The sequence below is a fragment of the Coturnix japonica genome, chromosome 1 (genome assembly GCF_054131305.1).
Source record: "Coturnix japonica strain WE chromosome 1, WE-NBRP24, whole genome shotgun sequence".
In the NCBI taxonomy this organism is placed as follows: domain Eukaryota; kingdom Metazoa; phylum Chordata; class Aves; order Galliformes; family Phasianidae; genus Coturnix; species Coturnix japonica.
The window spans coordinates 96,695,749-96,719,052 of record NC_140663.1 but is presented as its reverse complement, the minus strand read 5'-3'; the positions used below and the strand labels follow the sequence as shown (position 1 = coordinate 96,719,052).

The window sequence follows — 23,304 nt, the reverse complement described above, 5'->3', positions numbered from 1 at the left end:
AAGAAAAACTTCTGAGAAAACTGAGTAAACCACATTTTTATGTATTTTCCTATTGGTATTTTGAGCTGCATGTGCCATTAACCTCAATTCTCAGTAGGTCAGCAAAAAGGGCAGCACATGGATCTGACCCCATAGCACAGACTTACAACTCCACAGCTCCTCCTGGCTAAGCTCACACCTGTGTGGAAGGAAGGTCCATCCTACAAGTATTTTCCTCCATTCCAACATCCAGGCTGGGTCTAGCTGATGGTAAAATAAAACATCTTTTATTCTTCTTTCACTCAACATCATGGTCATTCTCTCAAACGCCACTTGGCGTTCGTATGCAGAGTAACTCTTTACCTGTACTTTGAACACAGCTCTCATATGACCACAAAGAAAAGTTCAGCACGTCTTTTGTCAGTGTGAGTCGTTTCTTCTTATACCTTTTCCGGTCTTAAAAAATGAGCCAAGTTTTATTTTTAATCATACTTTTATTACCTTTTTTACCAAAAACAAGCAAAAAAAAAAAAAAATCCTCAAACAGATCCCATACTGTTGTGCTATATTTACACTATAGACTTCTTAACCTATAAAGTAAATACGCATATTATGAAGTAATCTGTCTTTGGAAAAGAATGCTATTTTGAGTGTTGTGATGATGGATAAATCTTATCAATGTAGTATTCTAAGAGAAAAGAAAATCCATTTTCAGAGCTGTCAAACATCAAGATAAGCATACAGATTAATTCTCCTCAAGTTATTTTAAACAATTTCAAAAGAAACCTCAAACATGACAATAACTTCAGTGTATTATGCCATAACATTGCGAAAACTGATTATTTTTGATGGACATTACTTATCAAAATTGTATTCAAAAGCAGGACTAAAAAAATCTGTTAAAAGTTTCAAACATGATTTAGAGCATTCATTTCTTCTTGGGCATAAGTTTTTCTTCATAGTTGACAGGGACTATGCCACTGCATTCTTCCGTCTTTGGCACAGGATACTTTGTAAAAGCACGTCTAATTATGTCAATATCCCGTCCTAAATGATCCATCATGGTCGATACAATTGAAGGTGGGCCCTCTAAGTCTACCAAAAAATACCTGCAATGAGAAACACACATACAATAAAACAGAATACCTGTACTACAACTTCAGTTCAAATAACAGTGAGATATCTCAGATGAAACTTCCTCTTTTTTTTTTTTTAACTAAAGTTTTGCTGACAGAATTCTTTTAAATAAAAGCTCAGTATTTTGATTTTAAATATGAAAAGTTCAGCTCAAGCAGGCTCAGCCTAAACTCTTCTTGGTTACACAGCACATTAAAGAGATTTTAATCTTATACCTGCTCCGTTAGTCTCCATACCTTGATGTGAATAGTATGTTGGGGTTTTTTTCTTGAAAAGAAAAGGCATGGTTGCATATTAACTTTGCTTACAACATGCATACTCCTTTGAATTCACAGCATTGTTTCATTGGGAAACAGATGTCAGTGTAAAACATCTCAAGCTTACGTACACATAGGCGTATTTCTTCAAAGTTCTGTGCTGGAGCTGAACGTAAATTAAAAAAACAAAACTAAAGCAAACAAAAAAGAAACAAACACAAACAATAAAATAAACCCAAATAGAAGGACTTATCCTAAATTAGGCACCTCTCCAACGTGAACAGAGCTTAAATCATCGATGTGGGGGCAGGAGCTGAAGCTGCATTTGGGAAATGCCAACTTGCATAGTCGGCACTTGAGAAGCGTGCTGACTTGCTGACCTTGGCAACAGTGAAAAGGCCATCCTTCCACACATGCACATAAAGTATAAATTACACTGCTCCAGGTAAGCACTTTGTCTCCACCACACAACTACCTTTGACATCTGCAAAACAAGCCCACCTGCCTACCTACGGAAAGGAGAACATTGCTCCTCCAGTTAGTATCCTGAAATAGTATAACATACAGCATTCATACTAGCACAGTAAATACCTTGACTGAACCTCCCCATGAAGCATCAGCATACCTTGAAAGTAGTATCCCTTAAATGAAGTCATACTATGCATTTGTCAAGAACCACACTTACACCAAAGCAGGATCAAGCATCCCAGTTGGATTTAAAAACTACCTAGCAAAATTGCATTCTGTAGGAGACGTGGGCTCTTATCAAGGTGAACAACTCTTCCATAGACGCAATGTTGGAGGATAAGTCCCCAAAACAAGCAGCTGGAATTGGAGGCTGAACGGGAAATACAGGAGTGTGGTCTCCAAAAACAGACAGATGCACATCCACGTTGCTGTCCTGCAGTAGAGCTCTTTTTACCTAATTAAATGCCTCACACAATTAACATCAAGAAATAGTACACACACAGGAGACCTGTTAGGCCAGAAATGAAATTCAGAAATGTGCTGGACTGCTGCAAAGAGGTGGAATTCGTACATAGAAAACAGTGCAAAGAAAATTCTTCTCTGCCAGACATCCTCATCCTGAACCTCTTACACTGGCATCTGTATTAACAGTCACAACTTAGGACTGAAGACTTTTTCAGTAAAAGCAGATGGAAGCACCAAGTTCCCCCCAGGTGAGGTGAGGAGCCTGATGGCAAGAAATCTCCTTGTAGCCTGCACCGAAGAAGCCCCTCCTGCAGAACAGGTGCCCATCTGGTGCAGGCCTTGGCTCTGCATCACAGGAGTGGGGACCAGCGCCAGCTCATGTCAGCTATGGTGACTGCAGCAGGGACAGCTCGCCTTAAGGGGGGCTTGGAGGATTACAGGTGGCTCAATCTTCCTTGCACACCTCCACGGAGGGAATGGGGTTCAGCTTAATTTGTTTGGAAAAATGACCTGCCTCCTATTTTCTGAAGATCAGAGAATGGGAGATGCCACCTGGTTAAAAGCTTAGGAAGGAGAATGAGATTGAAGCTTGGACAAGTCATTAGAATTGTGGCATAACAATCCTGAAGGATGCACAATCCCTTGAAAAGGGAAAGTCTTTTTTTTTTTCTGTTAAAGCCATAAAAAGCCACTGGTAAATTTAACAAATGCCACTTAGATCTTCTCCATTGGAGGAACCTTTCCCAGTCCACTCACACCTGACTAACATAAGGGAGGATGGGCTGAGAAATCCCAGCTGACGCCATGCCATCGCTTCCATGCCCAATTCCCCAGCTTTAGGTTTGCAGGAGCATTCATTCATTTTGCAAACCGTGCCCTTTGACACACCGTGTTAATCCCACTTCTCCCGAGTCTGATTTCATTTCTGCTTGCAAGTGGTATGCTGCTTTTCATTGTGCTTCTAAAACAGCAGTAGATTTGTTGTTGTTGTTGGTTTTGCAGCGTTGGGTGGTTGTGTTGTTTTTTTTTCCCTTCAAAAGGCTGCTTTGCAACTTTGTGCTTTCTCTTACATTAGCAAACGGTGGAAATTTCCACTGACGCACTGTTGATAACTGAAGGAGAAGTGGGGGATGGGAGGATGAGCTGTTGCAGCATATCTTTATGGCTCCTCGCAGAACAGGTATTTTATCTGAGGACACAAAACTGCAGTAATTGGGGACAAAGCCATATTTTTTTTTTTTTTTAAAGAACAGCAACCAGTCTTCAAGGTAACAAGCAGCAAACTGAATCCTTGTGTAAAATAGAGCAAAGGAGGGGCCAGCGTAAGAAATGTTATTCTTTCATTAAAGGAAGAGAAGAAAATAACAGCTGCAAAAAGAATAAGCAAACACAATTGACAATGCAATTCCTGCGGAGATCTGGAACACCTTCCCTCCAAATGCAAGCATTTAAATCAGCTGTCACGAGGTTATGGGCTTTTTTCATCCACTCTAATAAGGCATGCCTCAATTTCAGCCAGCGATCTATGACCCGATCCACCACACTGTCTGCTGTTTGTGTAGTAAGCAAGAGCAAATCCCAGTGAGACTTAAAGATGGGGAAAAATACAGGAGAGGAACTACCTCATTCGTGCAAGCAAAAATGCAAAAGCATTTAGGCTGTCTAGGAGTCAGCCAAGTCACCAGGGGAGAAATGCAGGAAAATTCCATTGATTCAATACGAGACTGCAGTTATTTTTGTCATCTTGCTCGACTGTAAACAGAAAGATGATGTAAATACAGGAGAGCAGAGTACCCAGTGAAACAAAACTGAACAATGCTTACATTTAAAAAAAAGAAGAAGAAAAAAGAAAAAAGAAAGAGACCCACCAGGTTTCATTTATCCTTTTTAATACATCCAAGCCATTAAGGTTTGAACACTGAGTCCTAAAGATGCACAAATATTTGGCTTTCAAATGGACACTATATGGCTTCAAAGAATCCTGAATGACACCTGGATCAAAACTCACTTGTAAATCCTCCTGTAACATGACTGTAGGGCTAAGTGCAATATGCCGAGGGAGCAGAGGAAAAAGCACACACAGTAGACTTGGAAAAGGCTGCGTGGTCCACAGTTGTGACCAAAAAATGTTTGTATGCCTAAATCTCAAGCTCAATTAGCTATCTTGCCTTTAAAATTTTCCTTTACACAGCAACAGTGAGTCTAAGTAAGCTTCCATAATGGGAAAGTGGAAGATAAGGCAAGAAAATGTACAACTGAAGCACCCAAGAAAGGAACAAGAAACTGTTACGAGGAAAGCAAGCTGTGGTACTCTCATGAGAATAGCTGGACATTCATTTTTACTATGGTAATCCCCTGCTAGCAAAATTGCTTTGCTACATGAATGCCCACTTCATCTCCGGAACCACTGCATTGTTCTTGAAGAGCCAGTTTGCTTTTTTCCTCGATTCTTGCAGCTACTTGTCCTCAGTGCCATGATAATCCATGATAAACCAGTACGCTGAGGAAAACTAATTAATTAATTGTTAATTGTCCACAGTCTTCAGAAATTTCATTTGCCAAAGCAATACGTAGGTGCCTGTTATTAAGCTAATGCAATAATGGAAAGATATTTGCAGTGTTGAAGAAAAATAGAATAATACTGTTTCTCTGCAAAACAGAAACAAGCTTGACCTATCAGGAGTATTTTAGAAGCCATGCTCACTGGGCAGCGTTTGAAAAGTAAGCAAATTTGTCACAAAGACAGCTGAAAGGATTACTGTTTGGGAGTGGCCGTTACATTGTAATCAACATGCTTGCAAAGAGATGATACAGAATTCAGCGCACCAAAAAATGACGCCTAGCGACATCTCAAATGATTGCACTGTGAAGACCGCAAACTGCAGTCTCAAAGATAAGGTGAGAAAAAAAACAGTATTTCAGGGCTTTGGTACCCGAGGTACGTGCACACTTACACATACACGTGGACAAAAGCATTTGAAGGGAAAGTAATGGTTCAATTCATCAATGGAGAAAGCCCCATCTAGTGGAAGAAGACAATCAGTTTTGTAGAAAATACTACATACATGCCTAATACTCAAGTATTCAAACTGGTTTTGTTCTCACCCCGGTACAATGCAGATTCAGAACCCTTTTTGCTGAAACAGACCGAGATGTAAGATGTTCCCAGATCTGAATAAACCAAACAGCCCGGGTTGTACATTAACTATAAATTCGATCTGGTGGTACTAAGAAAGTTTGCAAGGTCTTTCATCTGTTCTTCTTTTCTCCAATTTGGCCCTCAGGAGCCATAAAAAAATCAAGGGAGTCTACCTGAGGGAATTACCTGCAAGATGAAGTCCTTCAATCATATATAGCTTATATTTTATGAGGAGGGGCTGGGAGAACCCAAAAACAATCCTGAAAATACCTCTGATGGAAAACTATGATTTCACCCTTAAAAATAAGTAGAATTATATCCAGGTAGCATGGGTTACTGGATGGCAATTTAGCATCTCTTGTCCTCAGGGAATAATATTCCACACAAGCTTAAAAATAAGTTGTGTAAGTACAGTTCCTATATTATAGGAAAGGAGAAGTTTGAACATGTAACTTAATTCACATAGCTAAGCTTACAAAATACTCAGTCTCTTAAAGAACATCATACCCAATTACTGAAATACTCCTCTTGATAATTATCTATTCCTTGTATATTAGCTACCATGGCACTAAGAAATGAGGCAGACTCACATGCCTCTTCTGCCATAAGCCCACATTTTGGCAATGAATTGTGAAGTCATGAGCCAAATAAAAGCAAAACACAAGGTGCTTCCACAAAAAGGAGAAACTTCTTCAGACCCTAAACCACCAAGGGCAGCTGGGAGAAATTCGTGACAAAGCCAGGACAGCCTCCAAGTAAGGTACCTGTGCTACTCAACACACTGCAGCACCAATAGGGTCTTCCCTGTGCAACTCCAAAAGAAAATTCCCCAAGCACATGTTAAGACAGCCTTGCAAAGCCCAATTCACCATGAACTAATGAGCACTGCCACCTATTCAAAATCAGATTTTAAAAGGGGAAAAGAAACAACAAACCAAAGCAATGAAAAGGTTGGCAAACAGAACATGCAAGTTGTTATGAATAACCAGAATCGTGCACAGTTTAGCTAGACAGCTCACAAATAAAGAGAATGAAAACATAAAAGATGTAAGAAAGGTCTAAAAACATTACTATGTTAGAGGTAGATTAAGTAAGGGAAAGCACACTGACACAGAGCAAAGCGGAAGGGAAAGACCACAGTGCTGTACTGATTTACAAATGGTACCAAATCTGAGCACTGACTAGGCTGATGAACAGCATCTTTTCTACAACAGAAATAACAATAAATATAAATAGAAGTAACATTTTAAAAAAAAAAAAAATCTCTAACAACAAATCTCTAGGGCATATCAAGATAGCCAGAAGGCGGCAACACGCAGACTCCAATTACGCCTGGCCACTTTCCTTTCCCTAAAGCCCCTGCCATAGCTCCTTCCAGTGAAACAGAACCCTAGTTTGCAAAACGTCTGAGCCACTACCTTCCCAAAGGAGTGCCTCAAACCTATTTTTTAGAGATCTGTTTTGCAGCCTCCCTTGTACCAGCTTCCCTGAAGTAAAAATATCCTGCATACCAACCACCTCCCCCAAACCAGCTCCTTAATCTGATGCCTTGAAGCATGAAGTGTCACAAGCATATGATTAAGGCATAGTCTGGCAAGGCCAAAGAAAACAGGTATGCCACAAAGTGCAAACCCACAGACTGTACTACTGAGATCTATCATTTTACAAGCAGTTGCAATATTCCTCAGTTCAGCACTGACCACATAGGCAGCAATGGCTCTATAGCGTCATCAGCAAGCCATAGTCTAGACCCTTCATTTGAAAGCAGCTTTGAGAGATTCATTGTTCCTGTATCATTTTAAACAGCAAACACACATTTAGACTTTAACATTCCACGACTTCATATATATATCAGTTTGCTTCTGTTTGTTCCAGAAATAAATACATCCCAATATATATGATATAGTATTAAATATATATATATTATAAATATATATATATTAAAAACACTCTACTAAAAGCAATTCAAGTACAATGTATCAAAAGCGGTTAAGTCATAGCTAGCAGAACAAATACTTGGCACAAACCTATAATCCATTAGGAAATACAGTCAAGAAACCTTATTTACACTCTCCCATTGTTGGTTTCTTTCGGAGACATGATGGCCATGAGCAAGTCATTCAGGCTCAGTGCCCAGTACCCTTATACACCTAACCCACGCTGGAACCAAAGCATGCCTGCGTCACGCTTCATTCATCTGTAAGGCGAACAGTATTTGCTAACAATTTTTGTGTTACCCTACAGAACATACTTGAATCATACTCTTAAATAGTTTAAAAACAAAATTAACACCATTAATGAGTAGTCACTTTAACTTCCATTTAAAATACCCGTACACTAACAATCTACAAGCTTTATTCTCTTGATGTACCCATACAGTTCCTGAAGGATATTCTTTTTGTAATTCCTTAAATTCAAGGCCTGTTGGTATTAGGTCTCTGAAAAACAGAAGGTGTTTTCTGTCAGAAGAGATGCACTTAACAGAAAGACCTGAATTTCTTTTAATATACACTCAGTGCACAGGGACCACCTGCTCAGTGAATATTGTTTCCAGAGAAAAAAAACAAGCCAGTTATACATGTGATCTGAGGTCTTCAAAGCTGCCAGTGGAGTAAAACCTTTCATTCCAGTGACAGCTGTGGGCCACTGTCCCCTATAGCAACCTTTGAAAAATTGCAGCTTTATAGATCAATTGGCAGCAAAATTCTCGTTCTCCACAAAGTCTCCTGGATATTCTTAAATTCGTAATGCACCTGTAATGCTGTATAGCTGAGATAGATGATGCTGAAGCACTGCAGAACTGAGAGGGAAAAAAGCTGTACTGAGAATTCAGGATACCTGCCTCATAACCAATGACCATGCATTTTAGGTTTAATTCTTTGCCATTTACTAAAGACACTTCTGTCTGCCTCCATCAGTCATAATGTTTTATGCTATGCGCTGTATGTAAAGACTTGACTTACAGCTAAAAATGGACTAAATTAACTAAAATGAAATTAACTAAATGAAGAGAACACACAGCAAAAGGCTGCGAGAAGGATGGGCTCTCAACATGCTGCAGAGCACGTCTCAGCAGAGCTGTGAGCAGCTGGCAGTGCCATGCTGATGGTCCTTGAGTCAAGATAAGGGAACAGCTTGGGTAACAATGGCTGTTTATAAGGGAACCAGGATGCTGAGGAAAATCATTTTGTCTTCCCAGTAAATACTCCATGCAGCTGAGGGGACTCTGTGCCGCTCTGAGTGACAGGAAGATGGTTCGTGCAGAGGTCACTAGGGCTGTCTCTAAGATACGATCTCTACGAAGCTGTGACCAATGCTATGAATATTGTATCGCACTAATTTTCACAGAGTAAAACCAGGGAGGAGGTCAAAGGAAGTAATGGATTCAGTGCACATCCTGAGCCCGTGACATCTACATGCTCTCAGCAAACACGCTACCTGAAGAGCTCTGCTGAAATCCACAAAACTAAACAAACAATTTCACTCCTCAAAAATGAAAAGCTTTCAAAAGGTTCACCACTCTTCCTGCAGAAACACAGCATCACTTGCACTACCACGGAAGCCCTTTGAGTCACTTCAGAAAAAGCCCAGAATAACTACACTGATTAATATGCTGTTTAATCTAGCACTCAATACCAACTTGGTATGGAAGGGGATACAAGCAGAATTAGCTTGTTATTAAGGAACAAAGATCTTAGATTTCTTAGTGGGTATAGGTGTGTATATTTAGCTTGAGCTTGAAAAGTTTTCTTTCCCATTAGGAATAAAATAAAATAAAATGATGGGTGCTGTAAAGCAGAACAGACTGATTTTATGAGGTGAACAAAGAACTGACTTTTCACTTTCTGTTCCCATACTATGTTTAATATCCTGAGTAAGTTATCCTTCAGACCATATAAAATATCAGTGTATTAAGAATCCACCACTCCTGTACAGTGAACTACAACCTCCCTGACATCTACAACACAGATGCATTCTCTCACATTACTAGGTCCAGAAACTGCTGCTGCTTCCCATTATAATATCTTGTTTCTCCTGAATTTAAATTATCCAAATAACATTATTCTTTCCTGAAGTACACACTTTTAATCACCTCTCCCTTTCAAGAAGCCAGACAATTTAGAGCAGAGAACTGCCATATTCCAATACAGAGAGTCCAAATCCACGGCAAGCAGAATGAAGGCTAATTATTTAGACATACTTGAACTGGGAGGTGGAGGAAGAACAGCAACGGTCATATTAATCTGACAGCTTCATAGCCATGATTTAAAACATGGTAATTATTTGTTACTAAAACCCAACCTCAAACAGAAAATCTATCTGCTCTAAGGACTGCAAAGAAGAGAGTTACAGTATACTGATCTCTTCCTTCTCCCTATTAAACAGATAACATGTTGTAGTAAACAAGTTAAACTAGCTTACATAATCTGAAAGATCCTTTGGAGAAAGGATTAATGTTTATAAATATCTAACAGGAGGTGGGAGGCAAACAGATGAGGCCAGGCTCTTCTCAGTGGGTGCATAGCAATAGGGTGAGGAATAATAGCCTATAAACACGGTAAAATAAAGTAATAGCCTGAACACGGGAAGTTCAGGAAGATGAACATGTGAAAAATCTTTATGGTAAGGATGACATCACTGGAGCAGATCGCCCAGAGATATGGTGGAGTGTCCTTCTATGGATATATCAAAGACCCATCTGGATGCTTACCAATGCAACCTATCGTAGGGGACTGGCTTTAGCAGGGAGTTGGACTTGAAGATCTCTTGAGGTCCCTTCCAACCCCTGTGATTCTGTGATATGCCTTCTATTCAGTTCTGCTACATAATTCTGTCTGGCTACTGTGTTCTCCTCCTCCTTCTCTTTTGGTCTCCCTGACAAGAAACCAACACCTGACCTCCAAAGTGTCTCTTCTCAAGCCAAAGGGAAACTGTGATGCAAAGTGGTGAAGTGTTTCAAGGTGTTAAGTACCCTAAAAGAAAATCTGGAAGTCTCAGCTTCAGCCTTAGTTCCCATCTATAATGAAATATACCAGATCCTCATTTTGCTTAATCACTCTGAAAAGAATAAGGCAATTAATAATTCTGTCTTGAGACAAGGCTTTGATTAGCTCCTGTGTTGAGACAACAAGACTAAAATGCAAAACATACAGGATCGAGCCACATTTTGAATGCAGACCATCACAGCAACATGGAGCTAAAGTGCAAGAAATCCTTGGCCACATTGCCATTGCTTTTGGGTAAGGAACTGGCACACCATGGAGGTTTCCCTCCCTATCCTTTCTGTCAGCCTGCTGTGCTCCTTCACAGGAGAAGGGAGAGGTCTTCAGCAGAGGGAGCAGAGCTGTAAGCCAGCCCCAGGAAATGATCTAAGGAGGGCTTCATAAAAACCTCACCTCTGGAGTCACCTCATTTTCTCTGGTACCAAATGACTACCAAGGAAGGTGGCACACATGCTGGTCAGCCACCCGATGACAGCTGGCTGCACTGGAAGGATGGGGAAAGCGTGCAGCTAATTGTTATTTGAATTACTGCAGGCAGGCCTGGCGCCACACAGCACAGGTTGCCTAGCAACATTTCTCAACCTTAGTGGAGGAGCCAGCCTCCATTTCCATGTCGGAGGTAGTCCAAGGAGCAACAAACACCAACACGAGTGATCGGGGTGAAACCCACAGCACCCACCCAGCCAGCCCCAGAGAAGCCTGGCACCCGATGGGCCAGCTGAGAACCATTTCTGGGGACAATTGGAACCATTTATTCTCTAGGCAAGCTGTACTTACATGGTCATCTTTAACAACTGTACCGCAAACACAAGTCCTACGGGATACATATGGTGATTAACATTTAGTACAGATGCATTAGAGAAAAAGAATCAATCTTGCCAATTAGCAACCAGCAGATTAAGTAAGACTTTTATCAGTAAACAGCCTGACTGGCTTGGAAAACAGTTACGTAAAAGCGCCCTAACAAAATAACATTGTGTACACTAGGGAAAGCAGTTCTGAAGGCCTGAACTTGGGCCACACACAACATGACATCTGAAAACGAACAAGAAGCCAACGCCATGCAAAACAAAGAGGCACATAACAGGGCAACACATGCACGAAGAGGCCAAAGAAGCCTCGCTGAGGTGACAGACATCACATATCTACTCCCCAAAAGCACAAGGAAGACCAGACGATGACAGTTACATGTGTATATTTTATAGGATCTCTGAAAGGCTTTTAAGAAAAAAAATCATCATGCATACCCTCCTCTTCTGTGGCGATGGTTGTGCTTGGAGATTTTATATGGCAAAGCCCTTTCTCCCAGGTTTTCGAGGTTCCTCACAATGGCTCCTCTCTCCATGAGAGCCTCTACAGTGCGTTTCAGCACAGCTGCAGTCTCAGGCTTTTAAGAGAGAAAAAAAAGAGAGAGAGAGAGAGCAGGAAATGTACACAGATCTGGTTATTCTTATTATGTTATTACAATTAACACATGCATTTGTATGGCAAAGTACTGGAAGGGAATGTGTAGTAACCTGAGAACGTAACATGAAAGCACTTCCTTTAAGAAAGACAATTTTTCTTACACAACCAACAGCCAGTTCCTCTGTGAATTATGGCAGTGGTAAAGTTTCTGCAGATTTCAGAGGCAGGCAGCACCATCACTGACAAAAAGGCAATAGTCAATGGATTTAACTCACCTGGTATCACCTTGGCAGATCCTTGCAGAGGTCTAAGTAAATACGTATGGCAAAAAGCAACTACAACCTGACAACAGTTTGAAAGACTTCTGGCCCACTGATGCTAGTTAATGCTACTCATCAAAACATTTCAAGTGAACATCATGGGGAACACCAACCTGTGGCTTGTCAGATATAACAATTAGCACTACATTCACTTTGCCACATCACTTCAACAGCACATGCGTAATAGACAATTGGACCCTTGCCTAAAGTGCTGCGTGTCTCATTACATTTGTGTAGCTGACATCCAAGCCTTTTTAAGAATAAAAGAACCGGCATGCAGTAATTAGCCTAACATGCAGAGATTTCACTCCTCAGAAAAATAACTATGAGGAATGGGCAGCCAAAAAACAGTAGGTGAAACAGATGCAACACTTTCTTGCTTACTGCAGTGATTTCAGCAGCAACGCTTTGTAATATCTACGGAAATGTTAATTAAGTATAAATTACAAGGTTTTGAAAACAACTGCAAACTTGGTACACTCCCAGTGATAAGTATCTTAAGAAACCAATCTCCTGCAGGGAAAAGAAAATAAGTGGACATCAAACTGAACACAAAACAAACCACAAAGGGTTATTCCCAGCTCTCTGCAAAAGTTAACATCAATGTATGTTCCCCAGTCTATCTGTCTGTAGAAATGGCAACAGCTGCAAATGATGAAGTAATGAAAGAGCTGGTTTTCAAAGTACTGCTATTTCGCAGGCAGGAAAATAAAAAAAAAACAACCCAACAACTTATATAATACTTAATAATTTAATGAAGAAGATTACTCAGAGTAAATCTTGTGACTCTAAAAAGAAGAGCCGTTTAGCATCTGAATCTCTTAATGGAAATCAGTGAAGAAGGTAGCACCATAACGTTATAGTATGTATATGGTGTATATGTATATAGTCCACGCCCTGGCATATAGAACCTCTCTTTCATTCTGCAGAGGATGAAAGGTGATAAGAAGGAGCTTCCAAATGCAGAGTAAAGGTGTTCAACACAGAACATTTTGCAACACCAACTGCTCCTTGAAAGACCTGGAGCACAGATATTCTGAAACGATTTCTTGTTTCTTTGGGTTAACTGACCTGTGAAAGTCAAGAGTCTGCACCTACTGCTCCTAACCATTAATCAGAAATTTTATTTCCTTCTCACCCTCTACATGAACTGTTTGGGAAATTTATTTCCAACACATAGAGCCTAAGCAAAAATGCCTGGGATTTGTTTTCAATGTATGTTTAGGCTGTGTTGTAAAACCATCGAGGCAACCAGATGAGTAAGTCCAGACATGAAGAAATGTCACTGCCTTGCCAAAGTTCTTCCATGCATTAAAACTAACGTTTCTCACAACAGACAAGTACTAAAGGTATATCTTGTCATAGTACTAAAAATTAGGGCGAAGGCACTGTTAAAACAGCTTATGGATAGCATTATATTAATTTAAATCATATTTTAGCTCAAAAATAGGAAAATTATTTTTCTGTTGACTTAGGATGTCTTTTTGCCTTTTTGCCACAAATCAAGCTGTTCTCACAAACATTTTAGGTGTCTAAATTTGACTTCAGCCTTTTCCTTCAAGCTTACCTGCAACAAAACCAGTGTGTTCAAAACTTATGAATTAGAGCCTGACAGACAGGTAAACTATACAGCCCTCACATGAAGTCTACATATAAATCATGTCATCTGGAAAGCCAAGTAGACCAAGTGGCATTTTCACAATAACTCCAACACACCCATGTGTTCTTTTATCATAATGGAAAACATTTGTTCAAATTTCTGCTACTGGAGAAGTATAAGTAGCAGCCAGAGAAAGTTAACAGTTTGGCTTCACCTGATCCTATCCTCCATGTTCTAACACAATGGAGTGAGAGCAGAGCTGGGGCTCCTCTCAATACTTTTTCCATGAACAACTATTTTCTCAAACTCTGTATAGCTCTTTGACATGACTTAAAAGAAACAGAGATGTGAAAATCTGGCTCAAACTCTAGATACGTTTTTATGCTACTTCCATTAACACATGATCTCAGTACTCAAAACTCATCTAAATCAGGAGCTGCAGGTGAAACACCTTTCTAACAGTGGCTGCATCAGAGCGTTGCACAGGACAGTGCGAAAAGTAGGGTGACAAAACTGTTAATGACATCCATAGGTTCATGCTGCAAGAACCGTACCAGAAATCTGGCTTCAAGAAAGAAGAGAAAAATAACAACTACTGCTTTTGCAAAACAAAAGCAATGATATAAGTATCATTCTCTATGAGGTTCTGACTTCAAAATAAGAATCTGACAATGACCACTAGGATTTGACTTATTCATATTAATAATGAAAAGAAAAAAAAAGTTTTAGGAAAGAAAGGGCAGGTAATCTAATAGCTTTACTATTTTGTGCACTGCAGCACACCTGTACTGCTTCCAACACCAGGCTGGAAAACATACACTTAGAAAGAAATATGGTTTGCCAAACTAAAAAATCTGATCCATAAACAGAGCTCCGTTAAAAAGAGACCATAATTGACTGAGACCTTTAGACAATCAGCAGCATGTCCAGATGTGGACATGTATGATATACTCTTCTATAACAACTATGTGTACAATATACTCTTCTATAACAACTATGTGTACTTAATTTAAATGTATTGGATAAGCTTATTCTTCTGCATCCCTCCTGCCCTCAAGCAACACTTTGGCTTTCTGTATCTTTTATACTTGCCAACAAATCAGCATTTTCCTTGAGTGGCAGCATGTCCAACATGAAGTACAGTTTCCAAACACAATGAAATCTAAGACTACATCCTATGTATTTAAAAACAAAACAAAACAAAAAGAACAAGAAAAGAAAGCCACAGATTTCTACATTCAGAATTGTAAAATGTTACGCTTTTGTGCAACCTCTCCATTTGTGGAAGTACTTTGAAAACATAAACTAATTGTTGGTTTTGAAAGCTTGTCACTGCAATCCCTCTCATTCCTCCTCTCCAAAAAAGATCATGGTTCACCATAGCTTGCTAAAGCCATCAACCAAACTATATATAGGCTAGCTTGTGCTAACCATAATATCCACAGACACAGGTTCCTTGGCTTGCCTCAGAGCCAGACCAGTTGAGGACATAGGAAATGGTACTGCCTGGCTCCCAACCCAGAAGCCACAACATTTTTTCCTAAACAGCCAGCAGTTATTCTAGTACCACAACTGCGGGGAAGCAAGGAGGGAAAAAAAATAAAAATAAAAATAAAATAAAATAAACTGAAGAAAAAAAAAAAACAAAAACAGGAGCAAATGGCAACCAGTGCCAGAATACCCACGCTGGAGAGCAGGAAGCGTTAGAAAGAGCATGTAAGCCATGGTATGCAATTCTAGCCTTTGCTCATCCTCCTGGGTGCATAATTAAGCCAGAACCTTTTCAACTGGGTTCACCCTTAGTGAACTTGGTGAACTTCATCAGTGAACTCCATTCACCGTTTGGCTGAATAAGGTAATTACCTTATTCTCCAGGAGATGCAGATCTAGTGACCCCATTATAGATGTAGAAGGAAGAGGGGGAAGTCACTGCAGACTTTCCAAATGCTTTTGCTTGGAAAATGCGTACTTGGAAAACTGCCCCAGGAAAACCAATGGACTGTTATCTACAGATCAAGCTTCCTCAGTCCTCTACTCCATGCTTTTAAAACTTACAGCTGCCCAAGTGAAAATGTGTTAATTAGCACGTTAACTGTGCAGCCAGTTGCCAAACACAAGAGAGGTACATTGCAAAAGACACTTTCTGTCTATGGTTGGCTTTCTCCATGGATGAGGAACGATGTGGTCACATTTCGCAGAGTACTTCATGCTGCTGCCACCAACACTGCAGTAGCTACATATGTCAAGATAACCAAGTGCCTTTCCACAAATACCCATTCCTATGGGCCTACCTCCACCATAGCCTGCAAATGCAGACAGCCTCCACTCAAACTTGAGCTTATCACTCAATCAGGCCTGTCTACGCTGCACCCCTTCTTTCACTCCAAAGCCTCCCTGAGTCAAAGATCAGTAGAAGTCCTAAAGTTACAGTGTGGTTATGTCCTTTTGTGGCTCATTTCAGTGTACCATAAATATCATATGAGTGAGCAGAAAGTTATTTAATGCAAAGACTTCTTCAGAATCTCAACTGATTGCAAAAATAAGAGCAGATGAGGTGCAACAGTCAATTGTTGCACAGGATCAAAACCACAAATGCACAGTAATAGCCAGTAAGAACTGCAACACAGCTCCAACAACCTCTTTGTGAGGGGAATCTATGATACACCACCAGCATGAGTAAAAACTCTACTATAGTTTCTATCAGTTGTAAAGAATTCAGATGGCACCAAGCAAGTGCATTAAAAAAATTAGCAACATGCAGAAGGCAAAGTATCTTTTGTCCTATTGGAGGCTAAATGGATGTGAACTCATGAGCTGAAGCTACAATATGCATTCCTCATTCTTGGCAGGAGCTTGAAAGAGAGCTTGGGCAAAGCAGACATCTCTGAAAAACTATGGAGACATGCACCCAGTCTTAAAGGAAAGGGCAATTCTGTGGTTGAAATAAGAGCCATCTAAAAAGACTGCACCACTATCCAATGTTCCATCTATTTAGCTGGCCAGAAGGAGCTCATGAGATGACAAAGTCAAAAGAACAGAAATAAAAAGAACTGGCTGAAAAAGAAGCCCTCTCAAGCCACCAAAGCTCTTGTCCAAGAAGAGACTGAAGACAAAAAGGGAAATGGACACCAAGTGCTCAGTTTTAAGGGTTAGTTAGGACTACATTCAAGTTCTTCTAACTACTCACTCAGTTAATAGAAAGTATTTACAAACAGTGGATATCCCCCCTAAACAAAAAGACAATTTCATCATAATTAGCATGACTGCCCTCAAATTCCCTTCAATGTAATAACAGAAGCATAAAGTTATGTCTTTTTTTGGCTGATAAGCAATTACAAAAGATTCTCCTGGGATTCCCTACTGAGGTGGAAATCAAAAAAATGTAAAGATATGATTAGAAGAAAGCTGCAATTCAAAAGCAGTAAAACTAGGAAAAACCCTCCTTAATGTTACCGAATATGTAATGAAACACTAAAAACTTATTACTGAAAATGATAAAAACACATATTTGTAAACTTGTCAAGATCAATACCGGCTTAAGAAAGAAAATGAGTTTTACAATGAGAAATGACAGGAAACTGGAGAGAATCATTTAACTATAACACCCTGCTTTAGTATACAAGATGAAAAAGCAAACAGCAGATTAAGAATGGGGAACAAAGAAAAAAAAATATTGCTAATATCAGTAGAAACTGTAGCCAGGCATGCAGAGCAATCCCCAGCTGTCCTGTATCTGTCTAAGGAACAAGCTTGAAGACCTGGTGCAAAACATGAAGCTGCAATCACCATAAAAGCATAAACAACATGGAACAGTAGCTGTTGAGTACAACCAGTGATAGACATGCACTACTCAGAAAAGATCAAAATAAAGCTAAAAGTGGTAGATCAAGTGAAAAGTAAACGTGCTAGCCATGCTGCACTCATGACAAAAAATCAATTGCATGTGACTTCTGAATGTAAAAAGGCTTTCAGGAAAGTAGGCAACAAAAATTTGAGGAGTCAGGACAACTGGTTGGATGTTCAAAGCCAGGCAGGGGATGGGAGATAACCATCTAGGGCAAGATGGACATACAGAACCAGATAGGAACAGTTCTCTGTAACTATGACAGTATAATTTACTAGGTATGGAGTAAGGAACAAATGGCAGAATCCGAGTTCGTATTTCCATCAAGCATTTACTGGCCAAGTCGGAAAGACACTTATTCTAGAAACGTGTTTGGAAAATAGTTATGAAGTTTTAGATGGAAAGTCACTATAAATAAAGTATGGGGGAGTGATCAAAATTGACTCAGTCTGAATTTAACATAACACCACATCCTCAGATCAGCTCTTTAATTAGCATTTTAATGGAAGCTAAGCCAAGGAATTAGCAACTTCACCCCATGAGAATGTGAAGCAGGAGGCCCGTATGAAAACGAAGCAACTTTTCAAATCAAAGTACTGCTAATCTCTCTTCTGTCCCCAAATTCACCTTTCTTCTTTAAAGGATCTAAATTCCACAAGATTTTTTTTACCTCAGTGTTTAAGATCAAGGGAAATAACTGAATCTACAAAACCAAATTTAAAACCAAGCAATACCAATACGAGATAAACATCAAATTTCAGATAATTTAAAACATTGATCTCAAGAATGAACCTACTTAAATTTATTTCGTTTTTAAAAGTATTATCTCTGATAATACCTAAGAACTGTGGAAATTGTCTTCTACTTCTCAGCTTAATAACACCACCAACTGTAACCAAATCCTCTGTGATTCAAGGCCATCTCAGTGGTTTATTATTAGAAATAATTGATTTAATAGGTAGATACTACCTGAGAGACAATTCAACATCTTCCTTAAAATGTCATTTCGAATATTACCATCTTCTTTTCAACCACAATGAACTACGTGGACTCAAATCTAACACCCATAGTAAGATAAAGTCTACTTACCAGAAACACGCTCAGACCAGAAACCACAAGTACAAAAGTAGGTAGTAGATTTTATCAAACTTACTTTATAAATTCATTAAACTCAAACAGACTCAAATAGAAAAGGAGAAAAAAAAGAAGGAAAAAAAGTAACTAACAGTGGGAGTTATTTCCAAACATCTTTTCTGCCCCATGCTTCCATTGCATGCACACTTACAACTCCCTACTCTTGCCTAACTCTCATTCTTTCCATGTATGTCAGGTTTAAGATTAAAAAGTAAGTGCATTCCAATGAATAGAACAAAAAGATAACAGGAAGAACAGAAAATCGGGAAGTCAAAGAAAACGTCATACAGAAGCCTGGAACCACATTTAAGAGGCTTCTTCTATAATCTCAGCATTTCTCATTGCTGAACTTCTACCTGTGTATACAAAGAGTGCATACGTTACATGTAGAGTTTGCCAAATTATGTCAGTAACTGCCCCCAAAGCAGTTAGCTGGCAATATTAAAAAGCCCTGAAACTTCTTTGGACTTCAAGAACTTTCCCTCTCCTTCAAGCATTTGATCTGGACTCAAGATCCATCCTTAAAAAGAGCCTAAGATGAACAAAATGTAAAACCACACTACACCATGCAGTCTAGTCTACTCAAGATTTTAATGAAGTCATCCCTACACGCGTATGTAACAGAAATCCCACGTATGATGCATTTAGATATAATCGCGATCTTAAACACCATAGAGAGCAAAAGTTTGCTCTGTGCTCTTCCCCATCTTCACACATTGCAGCTACAGTTTACTGCTTTCTTGAGAAAGTGGTTTATAGCTTCTCTCTATTAAGAGGAACACTGGTGCACTTTTACCTATTAAGATGTTTAGTGTGATGCAACCCCTATGAAAACAGGCTGCTGCTGCTGAAACAGCTGGCAATTCATATGACTGAACCATTCAACTATAGACTTAAGTTGAATCCTAAATACCTCTTAAGAACATCACCTGTATTATCCAATGTCCAAAGACTAGCCCAATTTTAATTCACCTTCTATATTCACCCACAAATTTAACATCAGTATGGAAGACTTATGGACAGAAGGGCTCCAAAAGTAATGGCTGCTGCTCCATGTGAAGCCAAAGCCAATCATATCCCTTGCTGTCAGCATTCTAAAGGAATAAAATGCCCAAAGGCACAGCTTGCTCCTTCAGGCGCCTATCACCTCAATTCACTAGCTTCTGTACAAGTTGGGGAAGGGACACAAATCAAAACACTGTTAAGCTGTTACTGACACTGTTTGCCTTCCTACATGCTTCAGGGACAAAGCTATCAGTACTAAGACAAAGAAGAGCCTTGCTGTTTTGCAAAGAGCACACAGCATCACAAGGATTTAAAATGCAAGCTGCCTCCCTGTCCAACCCTGAATAGGTGATAGCAAGTCTGGTACTTCTCCCTGCAGGGAACAGATCGCTGTCTGACCTGGCACACACACTGGCAGCTCAAAACCCGCAGAGATTCTTTCACTGTAATTACTCTGGACACATTCTGCATGCTAGGTATTTTTCAAGTCAGCTTTCACACTTCTGTGATTGGGGAAAAGCTGTGAGGTGTGGAAGGAAGCTGGCACTGCATGCCTTCCACAAGACAAACACTACTTTGGTTGAGAGCCACAAGCTGCAAAGTGCATAGACGGTTAATTTCAACATTCCCCAGGCCTTAAGAGTTCCAGTCTTTGGACAATGCTCCTCCCCCCCCCCCGAAAACATTCACAGCAGTCACTGAGTCTTGTAATATATTCTAGCAAAGACCCGTACACTCCAGACATCAAGTGTACAAGTGTACAACTAGCACTAGACTAGTCTAAGACACTGAATGAGAGAAATATTTAAAGTACTAGAACCGGAGATCTAATTCCTAATATTAGCTGTTATACTCATCACAGTTACCATTAGTGTTGTATAATGAGAGTCAGGACTACAAAAAATGAACATAGTAAGTAACAAACCACAAAGATTTTGTGTGAGGACTGTGGTCATAATTTTAAAATCCTCCTGCTTTTGCAAAAGATTAACTGACCTCAACTCTGAACTAAAAGAGCACGTAGGATGGAAATCACACTGTTTTCATTACATTGGTGTACAGAAGTGAACCTGAACCTTGACAACTTCTTGGTCAAATTTTCCTATACATAGGTTACCTTGAAAGTAATGCCTCCTATTGATTTCCATGGAAACTACAAGAAAGAACACAATTACACTATTTGGTAGAGCAAAGTCCAAGCTGCAAAATGCTATCTTTCAGCATAGTCACCACCATCAGCTATGCATTTTTGCCAGCAATGAAGAGCCTGCATGCCATGCTCATAATAATTTGCCCCAGTGGAGGTGACCAACTGTTTCGCAGCTCCTTTGACAGCTTCATTGCTAGGAAAATGCTGCCCACACAGTTCATCTTTCACTGGCCAAACAGATGAAGGTCAGAAGGTGCCAAATCTGGATGATATGGTGAGTGTGGTAGGACAGTCCACCCAAGACTGGCAACATGCCCCATGGTATTCAAACTGGTATGAGGCCTGGCACTATCATGTTGCATGAGAAAGGCTGGCTTCTTCTTTGCCTGACTCCGGTAGTTTCTACCTCCAGCTCAGTCAGTACTGCAAAGTAGTGGTCAGAGTTGATGGTTTGTCCAAGAAATACAGAATGATCACCCCTTTCCTATCTCAGAACACAATGCACATCACTTTAGCTTCTGCGTCTCAAACATTTTTCTTTCACAGTGAATTCACATCATCACTCCATGGACTACTGTTTTGATTCTGGCTCATAGGGGTGACATCACATCTCATCTCTGGTAACGAGGCTGAAGTTGACAGTTTCCTGGATCACATGGCATTGGTTCAATAGGTCCTGACAAACTTGCATATGGTATTCCCTCCGTTCCTGTGTGAATATGTGTGGGACCCCCGTCTCAATATTCAGCTCTATGAACAGCTCCCTAGTAGTATCCACTGATTTGCATGAATGTGCTGATCAAGATGCTCTTCATTTTGTGGTGACAGCTGTGTACGGCTACCCAGAACACGGCTTTTCTTTCCTATCACTGTTGCCATTGTTGAAACAAACTACTCACAGCCTCACTGTGCCCACATGCACTGTTTGGTCTCCAGAAATGTTCAGCAAGAGTCAGCTGTCAATGGATGCCTTTTTTTCCAGCATGGATGAATTCAATTCCACACCTTTGCTTTATACAAGCTTCCATATCAGATGCCACTGTCTCAGACTGCCCCTCTGCTGCCATCTGTCACACTACAACAAAATGTAATGGGATATTGGTGGGAAGGTTCAATCTCTGCTGCTATACCAGCAACATCCGCCTCTGATGTCATGAGCCAATAGAATAAAATAGGCGGCATTACTTTTGTAGCAGACCTTATACACATATATTTATACATGTATATTTTTATACACACATAGATACACATGGATATTCAAAACTAATTTCATGGTCAAGTGGTCAAGTTAAGTATTAAGACTAGTTAGCTAGTTCAAATGTTATAAGCATCACAGTCATGAAGTCAAATCACCACCTTATTCCTATCCATCTACGTACTCCTCAAAAAGCATGAAGTAAATCACAAAGCTCAAACTGATTAAATAAGCCCAGAATTCAAACTTTCTGGCTTGCTCACTCTCCTGGCACAATGTAGGCATAGCACAAACTAGGGAGACCACATCCAAGGAAGGAGAATTCACTTTAGCGCCAGTAGGCAGAAGTACTTATTACCACCCTCTCCTTGAGTTTTTCCAGCGAACCCTCAAAATAAATGCTGCTGCAGCATTCACAGAGCCTGCCCACAACTTGCCTGGGCCAGGAATCCACACCCAGGGAAACATGAAGGTCTCAGAAAATCGGGTATTGGGAATCTTTGCTAATTAGCACAAACAGAACCGGTAGGTGACAAAAATACTTCTTGATCTTCTTTTAGAAATCAATGAAATGGAAAGCTGCTCACTAGGTGATCACCCTATAGACCAATTAGATAGCTAATTAATTAATAGCTAATAAAAGCATGAGTTCCCCTCTATCCCATAAGTCACAAATCCATGCTAAGTCAGCAGGCAAGAAACCCTGCTAAGCCCAAGCCTCCTTCTCCAAAGATGTTTTGGACCCATTTCTTTAAACATCAGCTAATCTTCTACTCTGCTTGAGAAACACAGCAACAAGAGTATATATATCAAGAAAATATTTAATGAATACAACATTTTCCTACAGCTGAAAATCTGTTTCATGTCCTTCCCATAATTTGCTCATACTCTACCATCACAGTTCGTAGGTGTCTAATCCACAGACCTGCCCCCCACCTTGCTCAACTTTCTCCACTGGCCAACAAAGAAACCATGACTAACACCACACTTTCTACAGCTATTAGCTCCAATAGATCCTTACAGGAGACAAGGATAGAAAAAAGGTGAAGACTCACATTTGACCACTTCTTCTAGAACTGTTGATATTTTAATCATTTTCAAGTAAACATCCTAACTAAGTTTCCTTCCCACTCTACAGCCAAGGATCTTAGCAATGACTATTCCAAGCCATAACTGCTTCCTACGAGGCAGAAGACAGCAT

General features: G+C 40.0%; 1 protein-coding gene across 1 annotated transcript in view; it reads right to left on the bottom strand.

Annotated features, from left to right (window-relative positions):
* Positions 1–453: 453 nt before the first annotated feature.
* The window catches only part of MRPS6 (mitochondrial ribosomal protein S6), a 44,471-nt gene continuing 21,620 nt past the window's right edge, over positions 454–23,304 (bottom strand). Inside the window, exons 2-3 of the mRNA XM_015881984.3 lie at positions 11,696–11,835; positions 454–1,088 (exon numbers count right to left, since the gene is read on the bottom strand). Coding sequence (XP_015737470.1) covers positions 908–1,088; positions 11,696–11,835 — 321 coding nt within the window. The 3' untranslated portion in view covers positions 454–907. The remainder of the gene's footprint in view (positions 1,089–11,695; positions 11,836–23,304) is intronic.